This window comes from Saccostrea echinata, unplaced genomic scaffold (genome assembly GCF_033153115.1).
Source record: "Saccostrea echinata isolate AGI-Se365-2 ecotype Australia unplaced genomic scaffold, CSIRO_AGI_Sech_v1 ptg000030l, whole genome shotgun sequence".
NCBI classification, from domain to species: Eukaryota; Metazoa; Mollusca; class Bivalvia; order Ostreida; family Ostreidae; genus Saccostrea; species Saccostrea echinata.
This window is the reverse complement of record NW_026889779.1, coordinates 7,960,011-7,978,170: the sequence shown is the minus strand read 5'-3', so window position 1 is coordinate 7,978,170 and position 18,160 is coordinate 7,960,011. Positions and strand designations below refer to the sequence as shown.

The 18,160-nt window shown below is 35.5% G+C and overlaps 2 protein-coding genes across 5 annotated transcripts in view; both read right to left on the bottom strand.

Annotated features, from left to right (window-relative positions):
- Window positions 1–18,160, bottom strand: part of LOC133197203 (neurobeachin-like) — a 121,782-nt gene that overhangs the window by 84,457 nt on the left and 19,165 nt on the right. For all 4 annotated transcript variants that reach the window (XM_061333111.1, XM_061333113.1, XM_061333112.1 and 1 more), the window contains 15 exons: window positions 17,474–18,105; window positions 17,219–17,372; window positions 16,591–16,771; window positions 16,149–16,318; window positions 15,873–15,980; window positions 15,535–15,682; window positions 14,307–14,453; window positions 13,847–14,218; window positions 13,154–13,573; window positions 12,725–12,851; window positions 12,478–12,586; window positions 8,044–8,213; window positions 7,603–7,724; window positions 7,318–7,458; window positions 6,845–6,981 (listed from right to left, as the gene is read on the bottom strand). In XM_061333111.1, coding sequence (XP_061189095.1) covers window positions 6,845–6,981; window positions 7,318–7,458; window positions 7,603–7,724; window positions 8,044–8,213; window positions 12,478–12,586; window positions 12,725–12,851; window positions 13,154–13,573; window positions 13,847–14,218; window positions 14,307–14,453; window positions 15,535–15,682; window positions 15,873–15,980; window positions 16,149–16,318; window positions 16,591–16,771; window positions 17,219–17,372; window positions 17,474–18,105 — 3,138 coding nt within the window. The remainder of the gene's footprint in view (window positions 1–6,844; window positions 6,982–7,317; window positions 7,459–7,602; window positions 7,725–8,043; window positions 8,214–12,477; window positions 12,587–12,724; window positions 12,852–13,153; window positions 13,574–13,846; window positions 14,219–14,306; window positions 14,454–15,534; window positions 15,683–15,872; window positions 15,981–16,148; window positions 16,319–16,590; window positions 16,772–17,218; window positions 17,373–17,473; window positions 18,106–18,160) is intronic.
- Window positions 14,817–15,508, bottom strand: LOC133197205 (uncharacterized). Its single transcript, XM_061333117.1, has one exon. The coding sequence runs from the start codon at window positions 15,418–15,420 to the stop codon at window positions 14,944–14,946; it is 477 nt and encodes a 158-aa protein (XP_061189101.1). The 5' UTR covers window positions 15,421–15,508; the 3' UTR covers window positions 14,817–14,943.

Genomic DNA, 18,160 nt, shown 5'->3' with positions numbered 1-18,160 from the left:
CCTATTGTGGCCCCACCCTACCCCCGGGGGTCATTATTTGAACAATGGATGCTTCCACTTAAGTTTCAGCTTTTCTGCCCCAGTGGTTCTTGAGAAGAAGATTTTTAAAGATTTGTCCTATATATTTCAATGTAAAACTTGGATTCCCTATTGTGGCCCTGTCCTACCCCCAGGGTTCATGATTTGAACAATTTAGAATCTACACTACCCCAGGATGCTTCCATATAAGTTTCAGTTTTTCTGGCCCATTGGTTCTTGAGAAGAAGATTTTTAAAGATTTTTCTTATATATTTCAATGTAAAATTTGGATTCCCTATTATGGCCCCGCCCTACCCCCGGGGGTCATGATTTGAACAATGGATGCTTCCACTTAAGTTTCAGCTTTTCTGGCACAGTGGTTCTTGAGAAGAAGATTTTTAAAGATTTTTCTTATATATTTCAATGTAAAATTTGGATTCCCTATTGTGGCCCCGCCCTACCCCCGGGGGTCATGATTTGAACAATTTAGAATCTACACTACCCCAGGATGCTTCCACTTAAGTTTCAGCTTTTCTGGCACAGTGGTTCTTGAGAAGAAGATTTTTAAAGATTTTTCTTATATATTTCAATGTAAAATTTGGATTCCCTATTGTGGCCCTGCCCTACCCCCGGGGGTCATGATTTGAACAATTTAGAATCTACACTACCCCAGGATGCTTCCATATAAGATTCAGCTTTTCTGGCCCAGTGGTTCTTGAGAAGAAGATTTTTAAAGATTTTTCTTATATATTTCAATGTAAAATTTGGATTCCCTATTGTGGCCCTGCCCTACCCCCGGGGGTCATGATTTGAACAATTTAGAATCTACACTACCCCAGGATGCTTCCATATAAGATTCAGCTTTTCTGGCCCAGTGGTTCTTGAGAAGAAGATTTTTAAAGATTTTTCTTATATATTTCAATGTAAAATTTGGATTCCCTATTGTGGCCCCGCCCTACCCCCAGGGGTTATGATTTGAACAATTTAGATTCTACACTACCCCAGGATGCTTCCATATTAGTTTCAGCTTTTCTGGCCCAGTGGTTCTTGAGAAGAAGATTTTTAAAGATTTTTCTTATATATTTCAATGTAAAACTTGGATTCCCTATTGTGGCCCCGCCCTACCCCCGGGGATCATGATTTTAACAATTTAGAATCTACACTATCCCAGGATGCTTCCACATAAGTTTCAGCTTTTCTGGCCCAGTGGTTCTTAAGAAGAAGATTTTTTAATGACCCCATCCTATTTTTGTCTTTTCTTGATTATCTCCCCTTGTAAGGGGACTTGGCCCTTTATTTTAACAATTTACACTCCCCTTCACCCAGGGATACTTTGTACCAAGTTTAATTAATCTTGAGAAGAAGTTGAAAATGTGAAAAGTTTACAGACGGACGGACGGACAGACGGACGATTCAACCATCTTATTTCAGCAGCTAGGTCAGGTCAAGGTCATTATTTTTTCCCTTGACATTAAGGAAAAGTTATTCTTGTCAATCATGTGATCCTACTGCTATCTTATGTAAAAAAAAGATAGAAAGATGATACTACATAAGTTCTTTAAGATAATACTACCAAATTGAGATAAATAATTTATGTTGAATAGATATTGCGTAACCTGATTCCTCTAATTTTCTTAAAATTTTAAGGAATATTAGCTTTTTTCTTTGCTTCATACATTTAAATTTTTCTTGTTTTGACATAATTTTATGTTGGAGTTATTATATAAAATTAAAATATGATACAAAAGCAAATATATTGATCATTAAATAGAGAGCAAGGACAGTTTTTACTCAAATCTGTTGATAGAATGGAAGCTTACAAATGCTAAAAGGATTGTAGTTTGTCTGGAAATAAATATTTATTTATTTTTAAATTTAATTTTAAAAAAAAATATTCATTTCATTTACTTCAGAAAATTCTTTAAGCTTTTGATTGTTTAAAAATGTGAACTAAATTCAGTATTTTGTAGTTATTTGGAAAAGCAGACCATGTGATATTTTCCTATGCCAATATACCCAGTAATACCTGCTAGATTTTAAACTCAGTTTCTCATTTCCGAGTCAATGTATATTTGCGTGAAGGAAAGAAAAATATGATCTTTTAAATTCGTAACATCTCAGTATAAAAGTCATTCAAGAAATATAATTTAAATATTTAGTCACAAACCAGACAAGAATCCTTCCTTAAAACAAGGGGCCCATGGGCCACATCGCTCACCTGAGCACATTGGCTAGGCAAAAGCACAAATCAGTTCAGTATTGAAAAGATTACCTGGGGGGTGGGGGGCTTGAATTTTAAATTACCTGATGATGCTTCCATGTCAATATAACAAATGGCTTTATTGTACTTGAGAATTCGAAGATTTTAAAAAAAATTTTCCCATATATTCCTTTGTAAAATTTGATCCTCCATTGTGGCTCCTCCCTATCCCAGGGGTCATCATTTGAACTTGAATCTACACTACCTGAGGATGCTTCCATATCAATATGACTAAACATAGCTTTCCTGTTCCTGAGAAGAAATATTTTTTCTATATGTTCTTATGTAAAACTTTCGATCCCCCAATGGGCCCCATCCAACCCCTGGGGGTCATCATTTGAACAAAATTGAATCTACACTACCTGAGGATGCTTCCATATCAAAATGACTAATCATGGTTTGCAGTTCTTCAGAAGAAGAAATTTTCCTATATATTTCTATTTAAGACTTTGATCCTCCATTGTGGCCCCATCCTACCCACGGGGGTCATGATTTGAACAAAATAGAATCTACACTACCTGAGGATGCTTCCATATAAATATGATCAATCAAGGCTTTGCTGTTCCTGAGAAGAAGATTTTTTAAATTTTTCCTATACATTTCTATGTAAAACTTTGATCCTCCATTGTGGCCCCGCCCTACCCCCAGGGGTCATGATTTGAATAAATTTGAATCTACACTACCTGAGGATGCTTCCATATAAATATGAACAATCTGGGCTTTGCTGTTCCTGAGAAGAAGATTTTTCCTATATATTTCTATGTACAACTTTGATAGTCCATTGCGGCCCTGCCCTACCCCCGGGGGTCATGATTTGAACAAACTTGAATCTACACTACCTGAGGATGCTTCCATATAAATATGACTCATCATGGCTTTGCTGTTCTTGAGAAGAAGATTTTTAAAGATTTTTCCTATATATTTCTATGTAAAACTTTGATCCTCCATTGTGGCCCCGCCCTACCCCCGGGGGTCATGATTTTAACAAACTTGAATCAACACTACCTGAAGATGCTTCCATATAAATCTGACTCATCATGACCTTGCTGTTCTTGAGAAGAAGATTTTTAAAGATTTTTCCTATATATTTCTATGTAAAACTTTGATCCTCCATTGTGGCCCCGCCCTACCCCCTGGGGTCATGGTTTGTACAAACTTGAATCTACACTACCTGAGGATGCTTCCATATAAATATGACCATCATGGCTTTGCTGTTCTTGAGAAGAAGATTTTTAAAGATTTTTCCTATATATTTCTATGTAAAACTTTGATCCTCCATTGTGGCCCCGCCCTACCCCCGGGGGTCATGATTTGAACAAACTTAAATGTACACTACCTGAGGATGCTTCCATATGACTTTCATCTTTCCTGGCCCTATGGTTCTTGAGAAGAAGATTTTTGAATGTTGCCATTATTTTTTAACTAATTCCTAATTATCTCCCCTTGAAAGAGGTCGTGGCCCTTCATTTGAACAAACTTGAATCCCCTTTACCCAAGGATACTTTGTGGCAAGTTTGGTTGAAATTGGCCCAGTGGTTCTTGAGAAGAAGTCGAAAATGTGAAAAGTTTACAGACAGACAGACGGACGGACAGACAGACAGACGGACAGACAGACAGACGGACAAAATGTGATCAGAAAAGCTCACTTGAGCTTTCAGCTCAGGTGAGCTAAAAAGCTAATAAGGAAACAAAAACATATTTGCACAGTAGATCCTGTTTCATTGACCTTACATATACTTAAAAAGATAATGAATTATCTTTAGTTCATGACCGTCCATTTTACCTCATCCTGACACAAAATATTATATTCAGTCACTTCAGTGAATCAATTCTGTTAATTCAGTTGGCATTTTTCTTATTTCATAATCTTCTATACTCTGTTTTTATAAAGTAAATCTGAATTTTTTTCTGTCTTGCATAATTTGCTACACAACAAAATGCTCACATACCGCCCATCAAATAGATTTTCGTAACTTGGCCTTCCAGTATTTAAACTTTTTTTTTTAAGTTATGATCAGTGTTTAATAAAAAAAAAGCTCCCATTTTTTTTTAAGAACCAATGATGAATGTAAAAGGTGAAGATGATGAATCAACCTCATGAACAAAAAAATCATGACCAAGGCAAAAATATGGACTCCTGGAAACAAGCGGCGGGATCAGGTCCCTAGGAGGAGTAAGCATCCACTGTCAACCAGTCACAACCACTGTGAGCCCTATGTATTGATCTGTTAGACGGAGTACACTGTAGTCAAATTCAGTAAAACAATGACCAAATGGTATGAAACGTGTCATGTCAGACAAAATATGGCCCAACGATAAGTTGTATTTACAAACAAGGTAATTATAACGACAATAGAATTTGCGAAAAGCCGAAACAGGGTTGTTGAAATCCTTGTAACATCAACTTGTTTGTTAGTAGCTTGCCTTGGTTTAAAAAAATGATTGTATTAAGAGGGAGCTCTTGCGTATCAAATAGTAGACATAAACACCATATGCAGGTGATGTTGGAATATTGTTACAAAAATAAGAGAAGTTGACGATGGAAAAGCTGAAGTCATTCCATTTGTCACATAGTTTAGTTATCAGTTGGTGATTTATGTCCATAGTAAGTAAAACATCCAAATACGAAACAGATACTCAGGTACAAGTTTTTTAAGTCTCTCAAATAATCAGCTACTTCACTCTCCTGAAAAAGTTTCTCCACAGAAGCTATTTCATTTAATGATTGCCTTTTTCATAACATGTTGTCTAGCATATATTAAGGCATGAATTCTGTTATGAATTATAGTATTGACAATTGCCACTGGTTTGAAATTAACCTGAGAGGCAGTGGGTATGTAAATGATTTTACACAGTATTGTCATATATAAAACCTCTCTTAAAATCAGCAATTCCTCAACAGAGTTGATGCAAATTTTGCAAAAGAAGTCTATAAACAATTATACTAACTACATATGATTACATGATCAAACTTTAATGGTAATTTCTCTATTGAAGTTTTCATTTTTTTTGGTGGTGGGGGGGGGGGGGGTGATAGGAATATTTCTTTTTGTATAATCATTGTTGCCAACCTCCAACATGTAAAAACAGGGACATGACCCTCTTTTTAAAGTAAAAAAAAAACTTTTCATAACAGGTAGCAAGATTCACATTTACTATAATTATATTGCATTTCATATATGCATATATACAGTAAGCATTTGTGTATTGAATATTATTTTAATGAATAAAAAGCAGTGTAACTTACAATAGCAAAATTTGAATTTTTCAATGATTACATTCATTGATAAAATTGACATGATAAAGAGGCATTTATGGTTTTATTGTGTAGTTTTGACCTGAATTATGTTTTTTTTTTCTGAAAGCCCTTTCAAAATCTGCATTGCTGTTTGGAAGAAAAAGTGAAGTTTGAGCTAATTTTGAAGGTATGTCAAATCTTGGTTTTTAAAGATCATTTCAATTTCCAGACCCTTTAAACAAGTGCAAGTTACACATAATGTACAACTATCTTCATGCTATCTTTGATCACTTACTTTATTCAATGAAAGTTAATTTATAGGATTTTTTGAAATGTACATCATTTTTTGTTGTTGATGTTGTTTCTGTTGGCCCTGTGAATGATCTTGTGCTAGGCCTATCAGAAGCCATAATAACTTGAAACTTTGATTTGTTAAAACAACTAACTAATAATTATTAACACCTGCACTGATAATTTATTATCTGTACATACTCTACAAATCCATAGCCATTGCTTACATAGATCTAAGTTTGTATTGCAAACTGGAAATTACAAGTATGAACTAAGGTACAAAAACATCTCGGGAAATAGGAAGATTTATGAATTGTTTGAAAAATCTGATAAAAAGCGAAACTTGGCTACAGGTTGAAAAATCAAGTGTAACCTGACATAATTGGGTAGGTTGGCAACTAGCATTAGGAATATGCATTCACAATATTGTTTTTGTATTGTGATTAGAATATTACCATTGAGGAACTGAACTTCAGTTCCATGCTTTGGGATTCCTGGAAGGCAAAGGACTGTCACACCATTGACTTTGTCATTCCAGACTATGGTATCCAGTGTGGAACAATGATAACCTTTGTCCTTAATATGTAACTAGTCACATCTCAGTGCTGAGCTGTAGCCATGTTCAACTTCACTCGGAGACTTCATCAATTAAGATGATCTCTGATCAATCCAAAAAGTTGTCTTCTACACCATCAGCAGCCATACAAACTGAAAGAATACTCAAGAAAACCCTGGAAGGCAAACACTTATACACATATTTGTCCACAACCAGAACTCAATGTTCCAGATGGAGTCATGTACAGCAGAAAAATCTTGTGGTTCTCATGTATATTACAGAAGCCCCTGAAGATTAACTACTGCTGCCACTCTCATGTAATAATGATGTCTTGTACAAAACACCTTGATATCGGTCTTCCATTTTTAGAACAACTGATATCTTGTTACCTATATACCTACTCTGAACACTGCACGCCTGTATCAGCTGATCATACTTACTACTGCTGATACAGGTATGTAACACTGACATAAGTCAATACCTTAGGGTCAAGTTTCTTGTTTTCTTCATTTTCTTCATCCATCTCAAAGTACATCTCTGTTTTAGTGATGGACATGGTTCCATTAATGGCTGCTCCCGGGGCTATAAGCTTACAGGATGTAGACAAAGCAACAGGGCCTGTCCAAATCAAAAAAAAAAAATTATCATTTGGTGAAACACTTATTTTTAAAACAATATACTTGAAATACTTTTATTCTAAAATGTTATCTATATAATGGAATATTTCTACCATTTACTGATGTGAAAACGGGGTGCCTTAAAGATCATAGCAGCTGCATAGGTCTACATAGAGCTATGATCTTGAAGGACTTGAACAACATTAAGCTAGCCACTACATAAAAATAACAAGTTTTAATTTACACACAGGGTTCAATAGACCTAGATATCTGCCTAGCAGATAAGTGCTATGATGTTGAACGCAGCACAGTAAAACCATGGGATAGCACCACCTACCAGCAAACTCTGGTTCCATGTCTCTCTCCTCCATTAGCAATTCCTCGTCAGTGTAATCTGGCTGAATCTGTGACCTCTTCAGCTTAGCCAGGTGAGCATGGAAGGCCTCTCTGGCCTGGTTAATGGCATCTTCATTCTCTCCTACAATAATACTCTCATATCAAGATAGTGTATATTGCCGTAATCATTTTCTTTATTTCTTTATTCCAGTGCTTATAAAGATAATTTTTTTTATTCCAGGTCATACATTACTTTAGACTTAGCTGAACTCCTAGGCTTACTAACCATGTTCTAAGGCTGCCTTCAGTGTGGCCTCTGGATGTGTGGATCCATATGGATTCTTAATCAATCTCCGTCTTCTTCTGGAATCATCCTCCCAGATGTCTAATCGCCAGAAATCTCTGTCGCTGATAAAGTAAGAAAAAAAAATCTCATCTGAATGATTAAACAGACATTCCACATCATAATCCACTATCTTTAAATTGAAAAAATTCTAAGTACATTTTCCCTCAAGTTCCCTCTTACTGAAGTTGTTGAGAATATTGTGTATAAAATAAGTTGATATTACTAGCTAGACAAGACATCACTGTGAAAATCACTTATTTTCCCTATCATGACCTCTCAATCAGAATTTCACTATCCCTCTCCCCCTTCTCCCTCCCTTTTATCAGTGAAATTGAGTTTTTGTTGTTTATCTATAGCAAGCTCAAAGAGGTAATGACTTACTGTTCAGTCTCAGGCTTGCCCCAGGCCCCATGTTTGTTGGTAAGGATGTTGAGTATTTTGTCACGGGTTTTAATGGCTACCGTGTGGTCTCGTCGTTTGGCTGCTTTGATGAGATGGTCACACATTTTTTCCTCTTCTTTCCTGTCCAGCATGGTCTGAGCACAAAGTGACTGAAGAAAAATTTTCCTGCACATTTAAAGCTTCAGGGAGGAAACACAATCAAACATCAACAGAGATTCTAAGAGTCACTATTACACAGTCATTTGCATGTCATATCCTTGGAATACCAAACATATGCTCAAGTTTACCCTAGGTATTTTGATATTGTGCTGGTGAAATACTTGCCAAGAGGATTTTTTAAAGAATTTTCCTGCCTATATAAATTTCTATGACATTGTGTATCTTGCACTTCAGCTAATTAAGCTACATTTGAAAATTTATCATATAGTACATGTAACTTGAAGTCTCACTATGACTGTTTTTTTTTTTTTTTTCATTTCTGGTCATGTGAAAAAAAGACTTTTAAATGACCCCTCCTAATTATTTCCACTAAATATTTCCTTCTGAGAAATGATAAGGCCCTCCAATTTGAACAAACAAGAATTCTGATTTCTCAGGATGCTTTAGAGCAAAGAGCTAGAGCCACGAACCATCAAAATGTGCCTTAACTCAAAAATGAATGAGGATTTCAATATAGATAGTAGAGACTTTTAGCTTTTCATTACTGTTTTTCTTTTTTAGATATCTATTATACTTTTTTAAGAAGCGATTTTACATTATGGTATTGTTTTCATTGAAATTTGCGTGAGGAACATCATTATTTGTAACGTAACGTCATTATGTTACATCGTAACGTCGTAAAAAATCCATGATTGCAATTATATGAACACATTTATAAACTTAAAATTGGAATAGAGAAGTATCTAATCAGCATCATGATCATTTTACCAATATATTTTTTAAAAAAAACCAACAAAGAAAGGTGTTGACTTCATATTGCAGTTTATGCGATAACTTCGCGCGAGTGTAAACCGATTGCATTATATCCTATAGTACATAGAAGAATAATCTGTGTCCCCGAGAAATGGTATGTGCTAGTTCCGGACAGAGAACAAAATTAAAAAATGAGTGGATTTAATAATTCAATTTCAGTGTTTAAATATTGTAGTGAACAAAAAGAATTTGTTTAAGTCTGATTTTCCCTGAAAACATTACGATGTTTATCCTATGTAATTTTAGAAGCAGATTTTTAGCCAATCAAAATTTCTGCCCGGTATTAGCACATACCAAAACAAGTTATTACCGAAACAAGTGCTATTATATTTTACTGTAGGTCAAAAAATTATTACCGAAACAAGTGCCTGTGTTTCTAACATAAAACCCAATTCACATAGTTTTCAACATGACCTCCCTTTCAGAAGTAAATATGATGAATGTTGAATGAAATTTAATTATAACGTACTATTATTTATAAACTGTAAATAAATGGTATGTCTTATAATTGCTGATTCATATAAACAATTACATAAAGTTTCATGTAAAATAATTATCGATGTTAGACAACAAAAAATTCTTGACCCCCTCCCCTAAATACACGTATTTGAATTTAGTTTTTTTTCCTATCAGACATGTATCTTGCCCTAAAAGCAGAATCATGTTTATTTTTTTTATTTATTTTGTACTATCGCTTCCATTTGTGTTTTTTTTTTGTTCGGGGGGCGGGGCTATCGTAGCGGAACAGCGTAACACATGCATTTTAATTTCGAAACGCGTACATGTACTGCATAAGAAACAGTGCGTATGTTTATTCTTTGTTATATTGTTGAACAGTTCAAGTATTTACATCAGTAAATGATTGTTTCTTGTCTCAAATATGTGTTTCATGTGTTTGTAAAAATATCATCATTTAAAATCGCACAAAGAAAAGATGCACATTCAGAAGAGTAGTACCCGGGAAAGGGGCAGGGTCAAATTATGTTAGGAGACCTTCCTCTACTTTTTTTATTAGATTAAATAAACTTTTTCATCGCTGCTCTTCTCCTCCTACTCCTTGATTCCGTCAAAATTACCACCTTGCCACATTTTTTTTTAATAATTGAAGCTAAACCAGCTAAACTACTAGTCTTTAGTGAAGGGCTTTTCTAACAAAACAATTGTCCCAATTTCACGTTTATTGTAGTATTAAAATAGGTAGTATATAATATAGATTGACAAATAAAGTATGTCCTGGACTATTCATATTTCAAAAGCTTTATTCTTTCTGTTTAATTGTCACCCCCTTAGGTAACATTTTTACATCATTTCCGCAGGAATTCCCTTCTAAACTAATAATCCTTTGAATCTAATTTTTTACCCTAATGATCTAATTTGTTAAAGCTGTCCGATCCATGCTATGTCTGATCACCCTATAGATGTGATTTAGAAAGCCGGTACATGTAGGCAAACCATCTAATAGTAAATGAGGGTCCAAAATATGTATTGGACAGGCATTACTATCTTATATATCCTATGTGTTTATTTGGATCACCTCGATATTGTACCTCAAAATGCATTCAGATGTAATAGAATTTCGGACACATTTGACATTGGGTCGGACACTTTTCTTTAGATATAAAATGATGCATATACGTATGCGCGGATCTATAGGGGAGAGGAGGGGGGTGTTCCGGAGTTATTCAATTTCAGAGTTACTAGATCTATATAATAAAATGACCGATAGATGTTCTTGAAAACACTCCTCCACACATGCACACAAGAAACACGGACCCCGGTAAGAAGAGTCTATTTAGCGGTTTGTTCAAGAGAAGTGTCTTACACCCGCACCCCCTTTCAGGGAATTTTTTTTTGTCAAAACATCCCCCCCTTTCCGCGCATTGGAATTTTTTTTTCTTTTTTCCCTTTTTGTGTTCGTCAAAAAATTCTAAGTCGTTTTATTTTTTAAAACGGGTATATGATATGTAAGCTGTTAGCTAAATAAAATTTATTGATAATTGGATCGAGAACACAATTAACCGATGTTAAATGCATAAATACAGTATAATTTCTTCATATAAAATATCAGTGTGTGAACAAGTCGAACTATTTCCGCTTCATGTATATCTAAAACGTGCATAATTTTTGTGTATTGTATGTATTTTAGATAATAACCTTTGAATTAGGCATTTGTATTTTTATTAATATAATAAATCTGAAAAAAAAAAAAAAATTACGTTCAACATGTAGTACTGGCAAAAAATCGGAAACTGGATTTCGACACTTTTCAATTATCTCTTTTGAAATTATTTTGGCAAACTTCTTCAAATTATCTATGAGATGCAGTTGACGTCTAAAACGTCAAATTATGACGTCATCATTGATGTACGTAAGCATGAATGAAAAGAACGTAATTTTAAATTTTATATGAAACAACACATGTTAAATGTGAGTTTAAGATATTCTAAAACAAAATAATTGACAAATTAGGGATTATGCAGTTATCAAGAATAAATCTCATATACTAATAACTAATTTAAGCTATTTACGTATATAATGAACTCATAACTACTGTTAAAATGGAGGGCCTTGCTTCATTTTCTGATAGCTTATCTTTCAAAAAATCTAAAATTCATATTGGCCACACTCGAGTACCTCTAAGATATTTTGCTTAAAAATGCATATATGTAATATTTTTCTCTCTGCAAAGTTTGGAAGCGGTACTTGAGTGTGGCCACATTCAAATTTTGAAATAACTACCGTAAAATCGACGTTTTATAGCAGTTTTTAACTTCATTTGTATATTTGATGCTGCGCATGTGCTAAAGACGGTGGTCTGTGTGGCAAAAAATTGTATGTAGGATAGCATGACATTGTGCACTACAATATAACATATGACAGGCTTAGTGATTTCAAACTTAAATTTTGTCTAAAATTTAAGGCACATTTTGATGGTTCGTGGCTCTAGCTCTTTGGTTGAAAAAGGTAGAGAGGTCTCGAGAATTAAACAACATCCAAGGTTATGTTTTAAGCTCAGCACTGAGAGCATGACAACAGATAAAATATATACCGGTAGTACCTGATGACTCGAATGCCCTAATTAATTAATGCACTACCACTATAATTTTAAGAACTGACCATTAAGATAGTTTATGAAAAAAAATTTATAATTTTCGTTTACACTTTCAAAGAAGCAATTTAGTTTTGCAGAATGATATTTCTCCACCTTTATGAATCATATTAAAAGAATTAATATTTATTTAATTTTTACAAAAGTAAATGAACTATATGCATTAATACAAAGTTCACTGAGGCATTCATTCATTGACCTTGGCAACCCTCGTGCATTTCATCAACATGATTGTAGACATCTGTTCTTTCCCTGACTACCTTGATAATAGCTCTTAATTCACTAATTAATTTTATCTGCATTTAAATCATAAATTTTAATTCAAGTCATACCTCAAACTCTGCATGTTTCTGTACGTCTTCAGCCCGCATTCTGTTCAGAATAAACTCCGCTTCATTTGCCACCCTTACAATGTGGTCTCTGGTAGCATGAGCAAGCAACCTACAATTAATATTCAGATTTTCACTAAACTTTCCACCATTTCAAGAATACCGATAGTTTCCCTGTACTAACTGTCATTGGAATGGAACATATTCATGTAAGCTCATCAGCATCTGCACTGATTTACTGAATCATTACCTTCCTTCATTAACCAGTTCTATGAAGGCCAGCCCAGCATGCTTCTGCAATGAATTCTGCCATTCCTGGGAACAAAGCAACATGACTAGTTCTACCACTGATGTACTTTGTTTCAAAGTCACCAAACCTGAAATATAAATCCAAGGTCATTTAATATTGTAAGTTTAAAGTAAGATCTGTTTATAGCAAACTAGAATATATCAAAATTATGCTTACATGTACATAGCTCTCCATGGTAAATTTGCCACAACCATATTTTACTGTATAAGAATTTACAAAATTCCTGATCTTTTGCACAATACTAGATATCAAATCCCATCTGCATATTCCTTATACAATACAAACATAATTTTAAGCCATAATTTCCATATACCATTGATAAAGATCATCATCAGAGATAAGTTTGTACTTCCAACAAAGAAAACCCACCTCCTATGAGAAGTTCTTGACCATGAGACCCAATCAGTGTCTTGGACAAGAATGGAGCAAAATCCACAAAGATTTCCCTCAGCAGTGGTGAGACTGACCCCAGGGCTTTCTCTAGTCTCTCTGTTAGAGATCCTGTAGGTTCCCCTACTACAGCAGGCAGGTTTGCCAGAGTATCATGAATCTTATTGGGCATTTGCAGCTTCTCAAGTTTAGGTCGGTCATCTTTGTTAGTCACAGATATGGCATGGATAGGTTTGTTGGCTTCAGCTTTTTTGCCCTCATCTTCTTTATGGTCTCCATGGACCTCAGCACCAGCTGATGGTTCTGATGACGGTTCTTCGGGCAGCTTTTCTTCAGAATGATTTTCTTGAATCTCCCCATTTTCCTTTGTTGCTCTTGGTTTTTCTTCATTTACTTCTTCTGAAAGGGTAAATGTAACTTGAACATAGAAATTAACAAAAATTAACTATATGATGTTGCTTTTTATTTGGACCAAAGTCATCATAATGTCATCATCAAAATAATATTAAATTTTGTAATAATTGAAATCAAGAGTTACCAAGTTAAAGCTCAGACACAAGTTGATGTAGTCAAACAGACTGATATATAAACATTAATTATATACACAATATATTTTCTCTCCAACTTGAAAAGATTTTATGTTAGAACAATTTTCTTTTCCCTTTACTTTACCTTGTTCCTTTTGTTGTGTTTCCTCCTGTGTTGTTTCCTCTGATGTGCCTCCAACTTCCTTCTTTTCCTCTACTTTCTCCTTATCATCTTCCTCTTTTTGTTCCACAGCATCCTCCTTTCCTTCATCTACAGCTTCCTCCTTTTCCTCTTTCTCCTCTTTGTCCACCTTTTCCTCTGCTTGCTTGGCTGGTTCTTCTTCAGCATTAGCCTTCTCCTTTGTCTCCTCCTCCTTTGGCTCCTCCTGTTTTGGTTCTTGACTTGGAGTTTCCTTCTCTGCTTCCTCATTTCCTCCCTCTTCCTCCAGCTGTGCTGAATCCCCACTTTTGTCAAGGTCTTCACTACCTGTAGCTGACCTTGTAGCTGAATCCTCATCTAAAATAGCAACAAATGAGAATGAGTAAAAACCAATTCCTCATCTAAAAAGCATATAAATTTTCTGACTCTATTTCACACTTTATACCTGTTGTATCTGTTATGTTGATGTTGGCTTTGATCTTCATTTTTGGAGATTCCTCCATGCTTTGGTCTGCTGATGCCTCCTCTCCATCAATTACCTCCCTTGATACATCTCCATCACTGGTGATGTCCCCACTATCAAACTCCTCATCTATTCAAGTAAAACAAGCTAATTAACATTTGTATAGAATTCTATATTTAAAGGTCCCACTTTGGATCAAGAGACAAAAAGTACTCATTTGCAACTATTATCCTGATAGTTTTCACAGTATGAAATAATCATCTGCCACAACAATAGTAACAGTTCATTCCAGAATATACTAGTACACAAGATTCATCCCAATAGGTTTAACATAAAATTTTACAGTTGTTCAAGAGCTTATCTGTAGTAAGTTTAAGAAAATCAATGATGATCCAGTTTCATACAGCAAACTTTATGTCTCAAAGTAAGTTGTGGTAACAACAAGTAAAGAGAGATAACTTGTACTCCAAAATGATGCACAGTACTATGAAAAATGAAAGATATGAAGCAAATAAGCTTAGATCAAATGAAAACAACAATAACTAAACCTCGAATCAATGTGAGAGAATAAGGTCATTAAAACAATAGATACAGTGTATACAACAAAACAACATCCATGCTATTCATCAATAATTGAGACAGCTATGTGGGGCACACAATAATGAACATCCAGGTAACCTTTCTTCCCCTCATGAGCCTCATTTTCAAAGGACTCAGACTCAGTATTTGTCTGGGTGATTGAGTCTGACTCAGTCTCTGTCGTCTGGGTGTTTGGATCATCCTGAATCTCATCATACGAACTCCGACTGCCACTCAACATCTCGGCCAGCACACTTCCTCCCCCCTCATCCCCTGCTACTATTGCTTCAAATGTGGCCTTGTCTAGAGGTTTATGCTCTGGGGCAACATCTTCACCTGAGTCGTCTTCCTCAGCATTAAACCTAGTTCCATTTTCTTGTTGATCAGACTTGCTGATTTGTAGCCCCAATTTATTTTCACCATTTTGAGTTCCTTCCAAAAGTGGCCTTAGGTTTTGTAAAATGGCTGAAGCTTGTTGAACAAATAAATTTCTCTTGTGTGAATATAAAGCCTTCATTTATCTTACATCTTCAGACAAAAGTAAGATAAATTTCACAATGATTCTAATCTATGTATGACAATTTAATACAATATCTAGCAGGTGAGTGAGCTAATATAATAATCTGCTTACCTGAGGGGGAGTTGATAGACATTCTGTGTGATGTTGGGGTGGCAGCTGGGCTGGGGGGCTCCAGGATGTCCCTATACTTAGACACCATCAGCACTGAGGTGAAGTAAACAATAGCCAGGGCCAAGAACTGGGCTTGTTTTGTCTCCTCCTGAAAAAATACAAGAAGATATTCAGCGCCATATAAAAGCAGTACAGCAATTGTTCAGTATCCACTTCACTAGTTATTGACTAAGCTCAAACTTGTGATACTTAAAATACATAATGCAACCATAAAAATATATTTCTCCTAAACTTTGTTGAAAATGAATAATAGAGAAAAACTTCAGTTTAAGACTCACCACATCTCTATAGACAACAGCTCTCAGTCTATTAATGTCTGTGTCCTGTAGCAGCTTATCAAAGTCCTTAATGGGAGAGGCCTGCTCATTCAGATTTTCAACAATATTCTACAATCACAAAGAATACAAAGAATATCAGGATTTATCTACATGTACATGTAATATCAAAGTCAAAAGGAAAATCTCATTAGGGCATATCTGCATATCTGCATGTAATACCAAATTCAAAGGGAAAATTCAAAAAAAGAAAAAAACCTGACTCCTGTGTGTGACTACCTTTTCTGTTGGATGTGAAGCCATAATAAGAGCTTGTATGGGATCCATCCCATTAAAATTCCTAGATCCTCTCACACTACTAGAAGGGGATGCAGTGGGTGTACTGGGAGGGGATCTAAGGTGTGATCTGTGACGACATTCCAGACAGTTCCTCACTGCTGAGGTACATACTGTAACAATAGCATGATGTTATCGCTTGAAATGAACCCTAAACGAAAACTATTATCTTATTTTTATATGGCAAGTTATCCTTTTTTATGATTAACCAGTTACTTGATTGCAGAAAGAACCAATTACAGTAAAACATGGTTACAGCAAACACACTAAGCTTAAACCTAACTTTTTAAGTCTTGATAAAATACTGCAGAAAGGTAAAATTTACCAGTAAAGATTGGAAAAATAAATTGTAATTTGCACACTGTATACAAATTTAGTACTTTACCAAGTCTTAGACACTGCCTTAAGATTCCACCAGCAGGCATGTTCTTTTCCTGTTCCAACTCAGCAAAGTTAGTGGAGCTGGCAAATATGAGTACATCAGTCAGATTCATGATCCTCTGAAGGATTGAGACAGCCTGCTCAATACTCAGGCCCTGGGTAGGTTCCAAAATCTCCACTTCCCCCTGTATAAAACAAAGCTTTGGCTAGAGCAGAACTACTCAGTATCATATACTAACTTGTATGTTCAATGAAAAATTTATGTACGTGTGACTGGTATTTTATCCATAGATATCAAAAGATATGCATTTTGAAAACGTAACATACACAACATTTTATTTCTGTCAAGTTTAAAATACATGCTTATCTACTGATAACTAAAGCATTACAATCCTGTGATATCATCATATTTTGCTGAACATCAATTTTCATGGTTTTTGTAGTTGAGCCAGATGGTGAGATTAGGTGATCAATAAAGTACAAATTAGTAATGGTATAATAGGACAAATTTATCAACTGAATTTTTTGCCAAACCCACAAAATAACATCTCCCCAAATAACTTAAGAAAACACAGTCATACAATAAATTGAAGACCTGGTTACCAATACTTCAGTTGTAGTACTATACTTACACTTGGTGAGGTGGCAGCAGCCAGCAGGGGAAGTAACCCTCCGCAGGATGTAATCAGGTTGTCAGCCAGCTGGGAAATCATGTGGGTGACATTCACTACATACACATGATTCTCACTGGCATTTACAAAATCTATCACTGTCCTTGAACTGTGGCTGTATAAAGAAGAATTTATATAATACACTCCCCCTACTTCCTGTTGAAACAAATAAAGAATTTTATAGAATAAGAATAGATATCTTGTGTATGCACTTACCTTTTCCAGACTTGTACATCAGTTTCTATTGAGAACAACAGATCAGACAGAAGTTTCTGGTGTAGAGATGACCATCTAAACTCTGGGATTCTAAAGGGAGGGGCACGAGGGCCTGTACTAAACATTTTAGTTCCTCCCTCCCTAAATGACTGTGAGCGAGTGGGATATTTCTTTGTCTCAGCTGGTCTGGGTCTGTCTAAGGATGCCGACCTCCTGACTGTTGGACGACCTTCAGACGACTCTTGCTCTATCACTTCCTGTTGTGGTGGCTCTCTGGCCTCAGCCTGTGGTTTCTTTGCCTCCACCTTCTGGACAACATCATTAATTATATCCTCCAGAAATTGTTTGACCTCACTGCTTGGATCCTCCTCGCTGGGTTCCCCCACTTCACCATTGGTCAGCTTACCAGCATTGTTCAAATTTGAGTCCTCTGTTTCTTCACTTTCCTCTGGAATTTCTGTCACCTTGACAGTACTTTTTGGTATCGGTCTATTAAGGACTCTGTCTGATACACCAGACACAGTACTGACTGGGTGCTGATCTCGTTCTTGGGGGTCAATGTCATCAGCTTTAACCTTGACATAATGGTCATACATCTTGGACATATGAATTTTGAAATCTTCGTAGGCAACCTGTACATGTGTCAGAACAGCCAAAATAAGGTCACAACTTGCACATAGATTTTTG

Excerpts from the sequence above, each read along its gene's own strand:
- LOC133197205 (XM_061333117.1), bottom strand. The coding sequence starts at position 15,420 with ATGAAGGCTTTATATTCACACAAGAGAAATTTATTTGTTCAACAAGCT.